Source organism: Oncorhynchus masou, chromosome 31 (genome assembly GCF_036934945.1).
Source record: "Oncorhynchus masou masou isolate Uvic2021 chromosome 31, UVic_Omas_1.1, whole genome shotgun sequence".
Lineage (NCBI taxonomy): Eukaryota > Metazoa > Chordata > Actinopteri > Salmoniformes > Salmonidae > Oncorhynchus > Oncorhynchus masou.
The window spans coordinates 15,361,357-15,376,915 of record NC_088242.1 but is presented as its reverse complement, the minus strand read 5'-3'; the positions used below and the strand labels follow the sequence as shown (position 1 = coordinate 15,376,915).

At 41.1% G+C, this 15,559-nt stretch overlaps 1 protein-coding gene across 4 annotated transcripts in view; it reads left to right on the top strand.

Annotated features, from left to right (window-relative positions):
• The first annotated feature begins 983 nt into the window (after positions 1 to 983).
• The window catches only part of LOC135523488 (SMC5-SMC6 complex localization factor protein 2-like), a 55,842-nt gene continuing 41,266 nt past the window's right edge, over positions 984 to 15,559 (top strand). For 2 of the 4 annotated variants that reach the window (XM_064950191.1, XM_064950188.1), the window contains exon 1: positions 14,281 to 14,703. Coding sequence is in view for 2 of the 4 variants with exons in the window: in XM_064950188.1 (XP_064806260.1) it covers positions 14,547 to 14,703 (157 nt within the window). In the remaining 2 variants the exon portion in view is untranslated. Of the gene's footprint in view, positions 1,356 to 13,652; positions 13,927 to 14,280; positions 14,704 to 15,559 lie in introns of those variants that run through there. The other 2 variants (XM_064950189.1, XM_064950190.1) reach the window with 2 other exon arrangements.

The following is a 15,559-nucleotide window of genomic DNA, read 5'->3' as shown; positions in this document are numbered from 1 at the left end:
TAGATATGTTTCTATTGCTCTTTTTGTTCTCTGCATTGTTGGGAAGGGCCCTAATTAACGTGTCATTGTTAAGTCCACACCTGTTTACGAAATGTGAGATTTTGGTTTTTAACAAGTCGACACTATTTGGTTGCTAGATTTAATAAATTGTTTCAGGATGACTTTATACAAATTCCAGGTAAAATGACGAGTGAGACAAATTGCTTTGTGGACATAGGTATATTAAGCAAATGGACAGACAGGTCGACAGTCAGATGCCGCGTTCAAAACAAGTCGGAACTCGGAAATATCCAACTTCAGTGTGTTTTAGACAACCTAGGAACAAGCATATACGCTCTATGTTCCTAGAAGACAACTGTGAACTCGTAAAAATACGAACTCAGACTGGGAAAAATATTTTTGAACGGTCATCCAACTTGGAATTCCAAGTCAAAAACGCAAACATCTTTGTAGAGCTCCGACTTTCCGACCTTAATATAAACGATGTCAGATTTTGACCTTTTTTTTCTCTCAATTCAATGGCTTTATTGGCATGGGAAACATGTGTTAACATTGCCAAAGCAAGTAAGGTAGATAATATATAAAGTGAAATTAACAGTAGACATCACACATACAGAAGTCTCTCTCTCCCCCCCTCTCTCTCTCGTTACCATTTGTCTTGAAAGCACCATTGATATCCTGATATGAAACAAATAACATAGCAAGCTTAGTGTTTAACGGACAACTTATTCTGTCATAATGAAACAAAATACGATCTAATGGAAATGGGAGATAAGAAACGAGTTCGCTGCATTTCATTAAGTTACCTTAGTCCTTACACTTCCTGTGCAACAGAAACTAGACCGCAGCAAGCTAGACTGTCTGCTTGTTAGAAAGCTAGCTAGTTTACCACTAGGTCAAGGTTCCCCAACTGACTTCCTGCGGGTGGTTTTATTTGCCGCCCCCCCCCCCCACAAAAAAAAACAAAAACAAACACATTTTGTTTTCATTGTTGGACATAAGACTTAAAACACCAGGAAATCAACTTCAATTAATTTTAATTCAAATAATCTGTTCCGGTGAAATTGACGAGTGAGACAAATTATTTGTGAACATGCATATTGACTCAATGCAAATGGACACGTCGACTTGTGTGTGATTGTCTATTACTGTCAGATACTCTACTCTGTATGTTCATAGAAGACAACTGGGAAATCGTAAAAATACAAGCTCAGACTGGGAGAAATCATTTTTAAAGATCGTCCAACTTGGAATTCCAAGTCGGAAACTCGGAACATCTTTCGAAATTTCTGACTTTCCGACCTGAAGATCAAAGCAAATCAAAGATTATTTGTCACGTGCGCCGAATACAACAGGTGTAGTAGACCTTACAGTGAAATGCTTACTTACATGCTCTAACCAATAGTGCAAAAACGTATTAGGTGAACAATAGGTAAGTAAAGAAATAAAACAACAGTAAAAAGACAGGCTTACATACCGTAGCGAGGCTATAAAACTAGCGAGGCTACATACAGACACCGGTTGGTCAGGCTGATTGAGGTAGTATGTACATGTAGATATGGTTAAAGTGACTATGCATATATGATGAACAGAGAGTAGCAGCAGCGTAAAAGAGGGGTTGGGGGGAGCACAATGCAAATAGCCCGGTTAGCCAATGTGTGGGAGGACTGGTTGGTCGGGCCAATTGAGGTAGTATGTACTTGAATGTATAGTTAAATTGACTGTGCATACATGATCAACAGAGAGTAGTGTAACGGATGTGAAACGCTAGCTTAGTTGGTGGTGCGCGGTAAATAGTGTATCAAAATAGTGTTTCAATCGGTGACGTCACTTGCTCTGAGACCTTGAAGTAGTGGTTCCCCTTGCTTTGCAAGGGCCGCGGCTTTTGTGGCGCACTGGGTAAACGATGCTTCGTTGGTGACTGTTGTTGATGTGTGCAGAGGGTCCCTGGTTCGCGCCCGGGTATGGTCTAAAGTTATACTGTTACAGTAGCAGCAGCGTAAAAGAGGGGTTGGGGGAGCACAATGCAAATAGCCCGGTTAGCCAATGTGCGGGAGCACTGGTTGGTCGGCCCAATTGAGGTAGTATGTATATATTTATTTGTAATACTGACAATTCCAACAATACTGAATGAACACGTATTTTAACTTCATATAATACATCAATAAAATCAATTTAGCCTCAAGTAAATAATGAAACAATTTGGTTTAAATAATGCAAAAACAAAGTGTTGGATAAGAAAGTAAAAGTGCAATATGTGCTATGTAAGAAAGCTAACGTTTCAGTTCCTTGCTCAGAACATGAGAACATATGAAAGCTGGTGGTTCCTTTTAACATGAGTCTTCAATATTCCCAGGTAAGAAGTTTTAGGTTGTAGTTATTATAGGAATTGTAGGACTATTTCCCTCTATACCATTTGTATTTAATTAACCTTTGACTATTGGATGTTCTTATAGGCACTTTAGTATTGCCAGTGTAACAGTATAGCTTCCGTCCCTCTCCTCGCTCCTCCCTGGGCTCGAACCAGCACCACAATGACAACAGCCACCATTGAAGCAGCGTTTCCCATGCAGAGCAAGGGGAACAACTACTAGAAGGCTCAGAGTGAGTGACGTTTGAAACGCTATTAGCGCGCGCTAACTAGCTAGCCATTTCACCTCGGTTACACCAGCCTCATCTCGGGAGTTGATAGGCTTGAAGTCATAAACAGCGCAATGCTTGACGCACAACGAAGAGCTGCTGGCAAAACGCATGAAAGTGCTTGTTTTAATGAATGTTTATGTGCCTGCTTCTGCCTACCACTGCTCAGTCAGATACTTAGATACTTGTATGCTCAGTCAGATTATATGCAACGCAGGACATGCTAGATAATATCTAGAAATATCATCAACCATGTGTAGTTAACTAGTGATTATGATGTGTCGCTCTGGATAAGAGCGTCTGCCAAATGACTTAAATGTAAATGTAAATGATTGATTGTTTTTTATAAGATAAGTTAATGCTAGCTAGCAACTTACCTTGGCTTACTGCATTCGCGTAACAGGCAGTCTCCTTGTGGAGTGCAACGAGAGAGAGGCAGGTCGTTATTGCGTTGGACTAGTCAACTGTAAGGTTGCAAGATTGAATCCCCCGAGCTGACAATGTGAACATCTGTCGTTCTGCCCCTGAACAAGGCAGTTAACCCACCGTTCGGAATTATCGGAAGCTCCTAGTTCCCAGTGAGACATTTCAGTTGACTGACCCTCCCAAGTGGGAGACTCTGTGAAATGCGTGTTTGACAATTACAACCAATATAGATCATGTAGCTAGTCTGTAGCTAGTCTGACCATATTTGTTAATGTTATGGAAGTTGTCAAATAAAATTGTATTGTATACACGTATACATATTTTGCAGACGTTTATGCAGGTGTAGCATATTTCTTATGTTTCTAGCTCCAAAAGTGCAGTAATACCTCACAATACAGACAAATCCCAAAATGTTAAGACGGGAATTTAAAAATATCAGAACAAGCAATGTCAGAGTCTGGAGTATGAATATATATGTATGTGGTGGTGTGTATAGACAGTATGGACAGTATATGATTAGAAAAGGTGTACAGCAGTACTTCAAGTGCATTCGGTAAGTATTCAGACTAGTGGTACCAATTAATCGTCCAAATTGTATTTATTTGTAATAATGACAATTACAACAATACTGAATGAACATGTATTTTAACTTAATATAATACATCAATAAAATCAATTTAGCCTCAAATAAATAATGAAACATGTTCAATTTGGTTTAAATCATGCAAAAAAATAATAATGCACAAAAAGTGTTGGAGAAAAAACTAAAAGTGCAATATGTGCCATGTAAGAAAGCTAACATTTCAGTTCCTTGCTCAGAACATGAGAACATATGAAAGCTGGTGGTTCCTTTTAACATGAGTCTTCAATATTCCCAGGTAAGAAGTTTTATGTTTTAGTTATTATAGGAATTATAGGACTATTTCTCTCTATACCATTTGTATATCATTAACCTTTGACTATTGGATGTTCTTATAGGCACTTTAGTATTGCCAGTGTAACAGTATAGCTTCCGTCCCTCTCCTCGCCCCTACCTGGGCTCAAACCAGGAACACATTGACAACAGCCACCCTCAAAGCAGTGTTACCCATGCAGAGCCAGGGGAACAACCACTCCAAGTCTCAGAGCAAGTGACGTTTGAAACGCTATTAGCTCGCACCCCGCTAACTAGCTAGCCATTTCACATCGGTTACACGAGCCTAATCTCAGGAGTTGATAGGCCTGCTGGTACCTACCATCGCTCAGTCAGACTGCTCTATCAAATCATAAACTTCACGTCACCCCGCTCCTCCGCTCTCTCCACTGGCTTCCAGTTGAAGCTCGCATCCGCTACAAGACCATGGTGCCTCCAGGCTCTGATCAGGCCCTACACCCAAACAAGGGCACTGCGTTCATCCACCTCTGGCCTGCTCGCCACTCTACCACTGAGGAAGTACAGTTCCCGCACAGCCCAGTCAAAACTGTTCGCTGCTCTGGCCCCCCAATGGTGGAACAAACTCCCTCACGACGCCAGGACAGCGGAGTCAATCACCACCTTCCGGAGACACCTGAAACCCCACCTCTTTAAGGAATACCTAGGATAGGATAAAGTAATCCTTCTCACCCCCCCCTTAAATGTTTAGATGCACTATTGTAAAGTGGCTGTTCCACTGGATGTCATAAGGTGAATTCACCAATTTGTAAGTCGCTCTGGATAAGAGCGTCTGCCAAATGACTTAAATGTAAATGTAAATGTAAACTTAGTTATAACATGATACCACACAGAAATACGAGCCTTAGGTCATTAATATGGTTGAATCCGGAAACTATTAACTCGAAAACAAGACATTTATTCTTTCAGTGAAACACGTAACCGTTCCTTCTGTATTTTATCTAACGGGTGGCATCCATAAGTCTAAATATTCCTGTTACATTGCACAACCTTCAATGTTATGTCATAATTACGTAAAATTCTAGCAAATTAGGCGGCCCAAACTGTTGCATTTACACTGACTCTGCGTGCAATGAACGCAAGAGAAGTGACACAATTTCACCTGGTTAATATTGCCTTCTTATCTGGATTTCTTTTAGCTAAATATGCAAGTTTAAAAATGTATACTTCTGTGTATTGATTTTAAGAAAGGCATTAATGTTTATGGTTAGGTACACATTGAAACAATGATACGCACCGCATCAATTATATGCAACGCAGAACACGCTAGATAAACTAGTAATATCATCAACCATGTGTAGTTAACTAGCGATTATGATTGTTTTTTTATAAGATAAGTTTAATGCTAGCTAGCAACTTACCTTGGCTTACTGCAATCGCGTAACAGGCAGTCTCCTCGTGGAGTGCAATGAGAGGCAGGTGGTTAGAGAGTTGGACTAGTTAACTGTAAGGTTGCAAGATTGAATCCCCCGAGCTGACAAGGTAAAAATCTGTTGTTCTGCCCCTGAACGAGGCAGTTAACCTAGGCCATCATTGAAAATAAGAATGTGTTCTTAACTGACTTGCCAAGTTAAATAAAGATGTAAACAAAAAAATCGTCCAAATCGGTGTCCAAAAATATCGATTTCCGATTGTTATGAAAACTTGAAATCTCCCCTAATTAATTGCCCATTCCGATTAATCGGTCGAACTCTAATTCAGACCCCTTCATTTTTCCGCATTTTGTTATCTTACAGCCTTATTCTAAAATGGATTAAATAAAAAAACTAAATATAATACCCAATAAAGACAAAGCAAAAACAGGTTTTTAGAATATTTTTCAAATACCTTATTTCCGTAAATATTAAGACCCTTTGCTATAAGACTCAATTTAGCTCCTGTGCATCCTGAGTCCATTGATTTTTCTTGAGATATTTTTACAACTTGATTGGAGTCTACCTGTGGTAAATTCAAATGATTGGATAAGATTTGGAATGGCACACAGCTGTCTATATTGGGTCCCAGAGTTGACAGTGCATGTCAGAGCAAAAACCAAGAAATGAGGTCGAAGGAATTGTCCGTAGAGCTCCGAGACAGGATTTTGTATAGGCACCGATCTAGGGAAGGGTACCAAAAAATGTCTGCAGCCTTGAAGGTCCCAAAGAACACAGTGGCCTCCATCATTCTTAAATGGAAGAAGTTTGGAACCACCAAGACAATTCCGAGAGCTGGCCGCTCGGCCAAACTGAACAATCTGGGGAGAATGGCTTTGGTCGGGGGTGACCAAGAACCCGATGGCCACTCTGACAGAGCTTCAAAGTTCCTCTGTGGAGATGGGAGAACCTTTAGTAGGACAACCATCTCTGCGGCACTCCACCAATTAGGCCTTTATGGGAGAGTGGCCACTCCTCAGTAAAAGGCACATGACAGCCCGTTTGGAGTTTGCCTAAAGGCATCTCAGACCATGAGAAACAAGATTATCTGGTCTGATGAAACCAAGATTGAACTATTTTGCTTGAATGCCAAGCTTCACATCTGAAGGAAACCTGGAACCATCCCTACGGTGAATATGCTGGTGGCAGCATCATGCTGTGGGGATGTTTTTCAACGGCAGGGCTGGGAGACTAGTCAGGATCGAGGGAAAGATGAACGGAGCAAAGTACAGAGAAAGCTTGAGTATCAAATTTTATTTGTCACATGCGCCGAATACAACAAGTGAAAGTATTACTTACAGGCCCTTAACCAACCATGCAGTTTTAAGAAAATAAAGTTTTAAGTATTTACTAAAATCAACTGAAAAAAAAAATAAATAAATTAAGGAGCAACAATAGAATAACAGTATTGAAGCTATATACAGGGGATACCGGTACAGAGTCAATGTGCGGGGGCACTGGTTAGTCCAGGTAATTGAGGTAATGTGTACATGTAGGTCGAGGTAAAGTGACTGCATGAGTATTAGACAGAGTAGCAGCAGCGTAAAAATGGGGGTGGGGGAAGGACAATGCAAATAGTCCGGTTAGCCATTTGATTAGCTATTCGGGAGTCTTATGACTTGGGGGTAGATGCTGTTAAGAAGCCTTTTGGACCTAACTTGGCGCTCCGGTACCACTTGCCGTGTGGTAGCAGACAGAACAGTCTATGACTAGGGTGGCTGGAGTCTTTGGCAATGTTTTGGGCCTTCCTCTGACACCGCCTGGTATAGAGGTTCTGGATGTCAGGAATCTTGGCCCCAGTGACGTACTGGGCCGTATGCACTACCCTCTGTAGCGTCTTGCGGTCAGATGCCAAACAGTTGCCATACCAGGCGGTGATGCAATCAGTCAGGGTGTTCTCGATGGTGCAGCTGTCAAACTTTTTGAGGATCTGGGTACCCATGCCAAATCTCTTCAGTCTCCTGGGGGGAAATAGGCATTGTTGTGCCCTCTTCACACCTGTCTTGGTGTGTTTGGACCATTCTAGTTTGTTGGTGATGTGAACACCAAGGATCTTGAAGCTCTCAACCTGCTTCACTACAGCCCCGTCGATGAGAATGGGGGCGTGCTCGGTCCTCCTTTTCTAGTAGTCCACAATCATCTCCTTAGTCTTGGTTACGTTGAGGGGGAGGTTGTTATCCTGGCACCACACTGCCAGGTCTCTGACCTCCCTATAGGCTGTCTCATTGTCAGTGATCAGGCCTACCACTGTTGTGTCGTTGGCAAACTTAATGATGGTGTTGGAGTCGTGCTTGGCCATGCAGTCATGGGTGAACAGGGAGTACAGGAGGGGACTGAGCACCCACCCCTGAGGGGCCCCCGTGTTGAGGATCAGCGTGGCAGAAGTGTTGTTACCTACCCTTACCAACTGGGGGGGGGGTCAACCTGTCAGGAAGTCCAGGATCCACTTGCAGGGGGAGGGGTTTAGTCCCAGGGTCCATATCTTAGTGATGAGCTTTGAGGGTACTATGGTGTTGAACGCTGAGCTGTAGTCAATGAATAGCATTCTCACGTAGGCATTCCTTTTGTCCAGGTGGGAAAGGGCAGTGTGGCGTGCAATAGAGATTGCATCATCTGTGGATCTGTTGGGCACTATGCAAATTGGAGTGGGTCTAGGGTTTCAGGGATAATGGTGTTGATGTGAGCCATGACCAGCCTTTCAAAGCACTTCATGGCTACCGATGTGAGTGCTACGGGTCAGTAGTCATTTAGGCAGGTTACCTTGGTCTTCTTGAGCACAAGGACTATGGTGGTCTGCTTAAAACATGTTGGTATTACAGACTCGGTCAGGGACAGGTTGAAAATGTCAGTGAAGACACTTGCCAGTTGGTCAGCGCATGCTCGGAGTACACATCCTGATAATCCGTCTGGCACTGCGGCCTTGTGAATGTTGACCTGTTTCAAGGTCTTGCTCACATCGGCTGCAGAGAGCCTGATCACACAGTCGTCCGGAACAGCTGATGCTCTCATGCATGCTTCAGTGTTGCTTGCCTCGAAGTGAGCATAGAAGTTATTTAGCTCGTAATCTCTTCGAGAGAGGACTCCGACTGGGGGCGAAGGTTCACCTTCCAACAGGACAACGACCCTAAGCACACAGCCAAGACAACGCATTAGTCCCTTCAGGACATGTCTCTAAATGTCCTAGAGCCTTGAGCGGCCCAGCCAGAGCCCAGACTTGAACTCCATTGAACATCTCTGGAGAAACCTGAAAATAGCTGTGCTGTGACGCTCCCCATTCAACCTGACAGAGCTTGAGAGGGTCTGCAGAGAAGAATAGGAGAAACTCCCCAAATACAGGTGTGCCAAGCTTTTAGCGTCATACCCAAGAAGACTCGAGATTGTAATCGCTGCCAGAGGTGCATCAACGAAGTACTGAAATAAGGGTCTGAATACTTATGCAAATGTGATCCTTCAGTTTTATTTTATACATTTACTAACATTTCTAAAAACCTGTTTTGCTTTGTCATTGTCTTTTTAATTTTTTTAGTAACAAGCTGTTACTTTACAGTCTTATTCGTTTTTGCTGAAATATCACATTTACTTAAGTATTCAGACCCTTTACTCAGTACTTTGTTGATGCACCTTTGGCAGCGATTTAATTATTATTTTTATATATACAGTGGGGGAAAAGAGTATTTAGTCAACCACCAATTGTGCAAGTTCTTCCACTTAAAAATATGAGAGAGGCCTGTAATTTTCATCACAGGTACACTTCAACTATGACTGACATAATGAGGAAAAAAATCCCGAAAATCACATTGTAGGATTTTTTATGAATTTGTTTGCAAATTATGGTGGAAAATAAGTATTTGGTCAATAACAAAAGTTTATCTCAATACTTTGTTATGTACTTTTTGTTGGCAATCACAGAGGTCAAACGTTTTCTGTAAGTCTTCACAAGGTTTTCACACACTGTTGCTGGTATTTTGGCCCATTCCTCCATGCAGATCTCCTCTAGAGCAGTGATGTTTTGGGGCTGTTGCTGGGCAACACGGACTTTCAACTGCCTCCAAAGATTTTCTATGGGGTTGAGATCTGGAGACTGGCTAGGCCACTCCAGGACCTTGAAATGCTTCTTACGAAGCCACTCCTTCATTGCCCGGGCGGTGTGTTTGGGATCATTGCCATGCTGTAAGACCGAGCCACGTTTCATCTTCAATTCCCTTGCTGATAGAAGGAGGTTTTCACTCAAAATCTCACGATACATGTCCCCATTCATTCTTTCCTTTACACGAATCAGTCGTCCTGGTCCCTTTGCAGAAAAACACCCCCAAAGCATGATGTTTCCACCCCCATGCTTCACAGTAGGTATGGTGTTCTTTGGATGCAACTCAGCATTCTTTGTCCTCCAAACACGAGTTGAGCTTTTACCAAAAAGTTATATTTTTGTTTCATCTGACCATATGACATTCTCCCAATCTTCTTCTGGATTATCCAAATGCTCTCTAGCAAACTTCAGACGGACCTGGACATGTACTGGCTTAAGCAGGGGGACACATCTGGCACTGCAGGATTTGAGTCCCTGGCGGCGTAGTGTGTTACTGATGGTAGGCTTTGTTACTTTGGTCCCAGCTCTCTGCAGGTCATTCACTAGGTCCCCCCGTGTGGTTCTGGGATGTTTGCTCACCGTTCTTGTGATCATTTTGACCCCACGGGGTGAGATCTTGCGTGGAGCCCCAGATCGAGTGAGATTATCAGTGGTCTTGTATGTCTTCCATTTCCAAATATTTTCTCCCACAGTTGATTTCTTCAAACCAAGCTGCTTACCTATTGCAGATTCAGTCTTCCCAGCCTTGTGCAGGTCTACAATTGTGTTTCTGGTGTCCTTTGACAGGTATTTGGTCTTGGCCATAGTGGAGTTTGGAGTGTGACTGTTTGAGGTTGTGGACAGGTGTCTTTTATTCTGATAACAAGTTCAAACAGGTGCCATTAATACAGGTAACAAGTGGAGGACAGAGGAGCCTCTTAAAGAGAAGTTACAGGTCTGTGAGAGCCAGCAATGTTGCTTGTCTGTAGGTGACCAAATACTTATTTTCCACCATAATTTGCAAATAAATTCATTAAAAATCCTACTATGTGATTTTCAGAATTTTTTTCTCTCATTTTATCTGTCATAGTTGAAGTGTACCTATGATGAACATTACAGGCCTCTCACTTTTTAAGTGGGAGAACCTGCACAATTGGTGGCTGACTAAATACTTTTTTGCCCCACTGTATATTATTTTTTTTAAATGGAAATTTAACATTTACATAAGTGTTCATGCTGATGGCATGCTTCTCACTAAACATGGCTGTCTTCAGACTGTAGAGATGCTCTTATTGAAGCCCCCCCCCCCCCCCGGGCTGAAGCTTTTCATACTCTATCAGAAAAGTGTGGGAGGGACAGCCTCTTTTTGCTAATGCTCCCAGCTGTGAGGAGATTCGGGTCTTTTGAGCATCATGCTATACTGTTTAAATGTCAGCCACCAGAGCATCATGTTATACTGTTTAAATGTCAGCCACCAGTACATCATGTTATACTGTTTAAATGTCAGCCACCAGAGCATCATGTTATACTGTTTAAATGTCACCAGAGCATCATGTTATACTGTTTAAATGTCAGCCACCAGTACATCATGTTATACTGTTTAAATGTCAGCCACCAGTACATCATGTTATACTGTTTAAATGTCAGCCACCAGAGCATCATGTTATACTGTTTAAATGTCACCAGAGCATCATGTTATACTGTTTAAATGTCACCAGAGCATCATGTTATACTGTTTAAATGTCAGTCACCAGTACATCATGTTATACTGTTTAAATGTCAGTCACCAGTACATCATGTTATACTGTTTAAATGTCAGCCACCAGTACATCATGTTATACTGTTTAAATGTCAGCCACCAGTACATCATGTTATACTGTTTAAATGTCAGTCACCAGTACATCATGTTATACTGTTTAAATGTCAGCCACCAGACCAGAGCATCATGTTATACTGTTTAAATGTCACCAGTGCATCATGTTATACTGTTTAAATGTCACCAGTGCATCATGTTATACTGTTTAAATGTCAGCCACCAGAGCATCATGTTATACTGTTTAAATGTCAGTCACCAGAGCATCATGTTATACTGTTTAAATGTCACCAGTGCATCATGTTATACTGTTTAAATGTCAGCCACCAGTACATCATGTTATACTGTTTAAATGTCACCAGTACATCATGTTTTACTGTTTAAATGTCACCAGTGCATCATGTTTTACTGTTTAAATGTCAGCCACCAGTGCATCATGTTATACTGTTTAAATGTCACCAGAGCATCATGTTATACTGTTTAAATGTCAGCCACCAGTACATCATGTTATACTGTTTAAATGTCACCAGAGCATCATGTTATACTGTTTAAATGTCACCAGAGCATCATGTTATACTGTTTAAATGTCACCAGTACATCATGTTATACTGTTTAAATGTCACCAGTGCATCATGTTATACTGTTTAAATGTCACCAGAGCATCATGTTTTACTGTTTAAATGTCAGCCACCAGAGCATCATGTTATACTGTTTAAATGTCAGCCACCAGTACATTATGCTATACTGTTTAAATGTCACCAGAGCATCATGTTATACTGTTTAAATGTCAGCCACCAGAGCATCATGTTATACTGTTTAAATGTCAGCCACCAGAGCATCATGTTATACTGTTTAAATGTCAGCCACCAGTACATTATGCTATACTGTTTAAATGTCACCAGAGCATCATGTTATACTGTTTAAATGTCACCAGTGCATCATGTTATACTGTTTAAATGTCACCAGTGCATCATGTTATACTGTTTAAATGTCACCAGTGCATCATGTTATACTGTTTAAATGTCACCAGTGCATCATGTTATACTGTTTAAATGTCAGCCACCAGAGCATCATGTTATACTGTTTAAATGTCAGCCACCAGTACATTATGCTATACTGTTTAAATGTCAGCCACCAGTACATCATGTTATACTGTTTAAATGTCAGCCACCAGTACATCATGTTATACTGTTTAAATGTCAGCCACCAGTACATCATGTTATACTGTTTAAATGTCAGCCACCAGAGCATCATGTTATACTGTTTAAATGTCACCAGAGCATCATGTTATACTGTTTAAATGTCAGCCACCAGAGCATCATGTTATACTGTTTAAATGTCACCAGAGCATCATGTTATACTGTTTAAATGTCACCAGAGCATCATGTTATACTGTTTAAATGTCAGCCACCAGTACATCATGTTATACTGTTTAAATGTCAGCCACCAGTACATCATGTTATACTGTTTAAATGTCAGCCACCAGTACATCATGTTATACTGTTTAAATGTCAGCCACCAGTGCTGCCCATCACCCTGTATCACCAAAGTAATGAAACACTTTCTTGACGGATCTCTCTGAACTATTGTCTATTGTCCTTGACAACTTTGATAAAAAATCCTTGTGTTGGGAGATTTCTATATTCATGTTGACAAAGCTCAAGGCTGTAATTGCTGCCAAAAGGGCTTCAACAAAGTACTGAGTAAAGGCAATTAATATTTATGTAAATGTCATATTTCAGTGTTTTATTGTTAATAGAATTGCCAAAATGTTTTAAAAAATATATATGTTTTGCTTTGTCATTATGGGTTATTGGTGATTAGTTTTTGGTTTTAACTATTTAGTCATTTTTAGAATAAGGCTGTAACATAACAAAATGTGGAAAAAGTCAAGGGGTCTGAATACTTTCCGAATGCACTGTAGGATGATCCTTGCCTAGAATACAGTATATACATATGAACTTGGTAAAACAGTATGTAATCATTATTAAATTTAGTTTTCAATGATTATGTACATAGGGCAGCAGTCTATAAGGTGCAGTGTAGAGTACTGGGTAGTAGCTGGCTATTAACAGTGAATAAGTTCAGAGCAGGGTACTGGGCGGAGGCCAGCAAGCCCGCAAAAAACAGTCTATGACGGTTGTAGCTAGCGCACAATTGGCCCAGTGTCGTCCTGGTTTGCCCGTCATTGTAAATAAGAATTTGTTCTTAACTGACTTGGCTAGTTAAATAAAATTCAAAGGGCAAGTTTCTCTTTCCATTGTATGCAATATTTCTTGTTGATGTTTAATTGACTCAAACAAAGCATAATGGTTTTTATGGAAATTACTTCTCGATTGACTTTTGTCTTGTCTTTTTTTGCAGATCAATTGCAGACTACTTCGCTACGAAAAGCATTACTGGTGGATGTAAGATCTTGAGAACTGATGAAACAACACTGAACTTGTTATGAGACTCTATCCACACACACACTGAAATATTGTAGTTAAACCCAAGTGATTTGACTCCACACACAGATGACTGTGGCACCTGCTGCTTTGTGTGACTGCCTTAGGAGCTGCCCCATGCTAATGTAAAGGAGTGAGATTGTACCTATATAGAAGGATGAGTAGCCTTAGGCAGTACTTCACCAATGCGGGTGAGAAACAGAGTTTGTATTGAGTTGGGGCATGGAGCACTAACACTCTACAGCATAATGCTTCATCGTTGGATCATTTGACGCTATGCTAACGCTAACGTTTGAACTGGGTCAAAACCCTTGCTGCTACAGTGTAGTGTGGGTGTGTCTGTTTTTCTCTGTCTCTCTGGCTGTGTCTTACTCTGTCTTTGTGGATTTTGTTTGACCACTCGGCACAATAACCACAACTAACTATATTGCCTACAGGGTTCTTCCTAGCTCGACCAAAACTATCACTCACTCACTTGCCCTGGATTCTGAAAAGTTACCATTAATGTCTTGTAGGTTTGTCACAATACCAGTATCGCCATATTCAGAAGTATCGTGGCAAGGAAACAAATCATGAAGCAGATTTCTTGAGGAAAACAGTCCTAATGTTAGAAACAAACAGCATTATCAAATCGAGATGTATTTCCAAAGCACATTTCAGACATGGAATGCAACACAATAGCTGAAATATTTAATACACAACAAACATAAGAGGATAAAAAAAACTACAGAATAACAATAACTGAACTACCCAAAATAATCTTAAGGAAAAGCAAAGCTAAAAAAAGGTGTGTTTTTAAGATCTCTTTTTAATGTGTCCACAGTTTCAGCCCCCCTCAGGTTCTCTGGCAGGCTATTCCAGAGGCTGGGGGCATAATAACTCAAAGCTGCCTCTCTATGCCTCTTGGTCCGAGGCTTTGGGATCGTTGAAAGGCCAGTGCCAGAGGGATCTAATGGGTGCATTACTTGGTATGTATTGGGGTGCACAATCATGGATTGATTTAAAAACCAATAATAATCTTTAAATTAATTCTAAACTCACAGGCAGCCAGTGCAGAGACATTAAATTCGGTGTAATGAGTGCTCCCTGTCTGGTCTTGGTTAGTACCTGTGCTGCAGCATTCTGTATGTTTTGCAGTTGACCAATGGCTTTCTTGGGTAGACCAGACAGGAGCATTACAGTAGTCAAGCCTGCTTGTAATGAAAGCATGGAGGAGTCTCTCTGCATCAGCCGGAGACAGAAACAGCCAGACCTTGGCAATGTTCCTCAGGTGATAAAAAGCTACATTCCTAATGTGTCATTTGAAATTGAGTTCAGAATCTAAAATAACACCTAGGTTTTTTTTACCTGGTGTTTTATATTTAATGCCTGTGAATTAAACTGCGGACAGATTCTCTCGGTGCTTTTGCTCCAACAATAAGTACCTCAGTCTTGTCTTGATTTAGCTGGAGGACGTTGTGAGCCATCCAAGTATTTAAATCACAAATACAGTCTAATAATTTATCCGTGAAGCTAAAATCCTCTGGTGACACAAATTGTAAGTTGTGTATGGTCTGCGTAGCAGTGAAGATGCTTTCTGTTAACGCTGCTAAGGAGTAACATATAGAAACTGACCCATACCGGACCCAAAATCAAACCTTGTGGAATGCCACATGTGGTATGTATTTTCTCTAGGTTATGTTCACCAAGGGTGACAACAACCTCTCCACTGGTGAAGTTGTTCCCAAACCACTTTAGAACTGAACCGGAGAGGCTAACTCACCTCTCCAGTCTTTCCAGAAGGACATCATGGACAACAGTGTTGAATGCAGCACTTAAATCCAA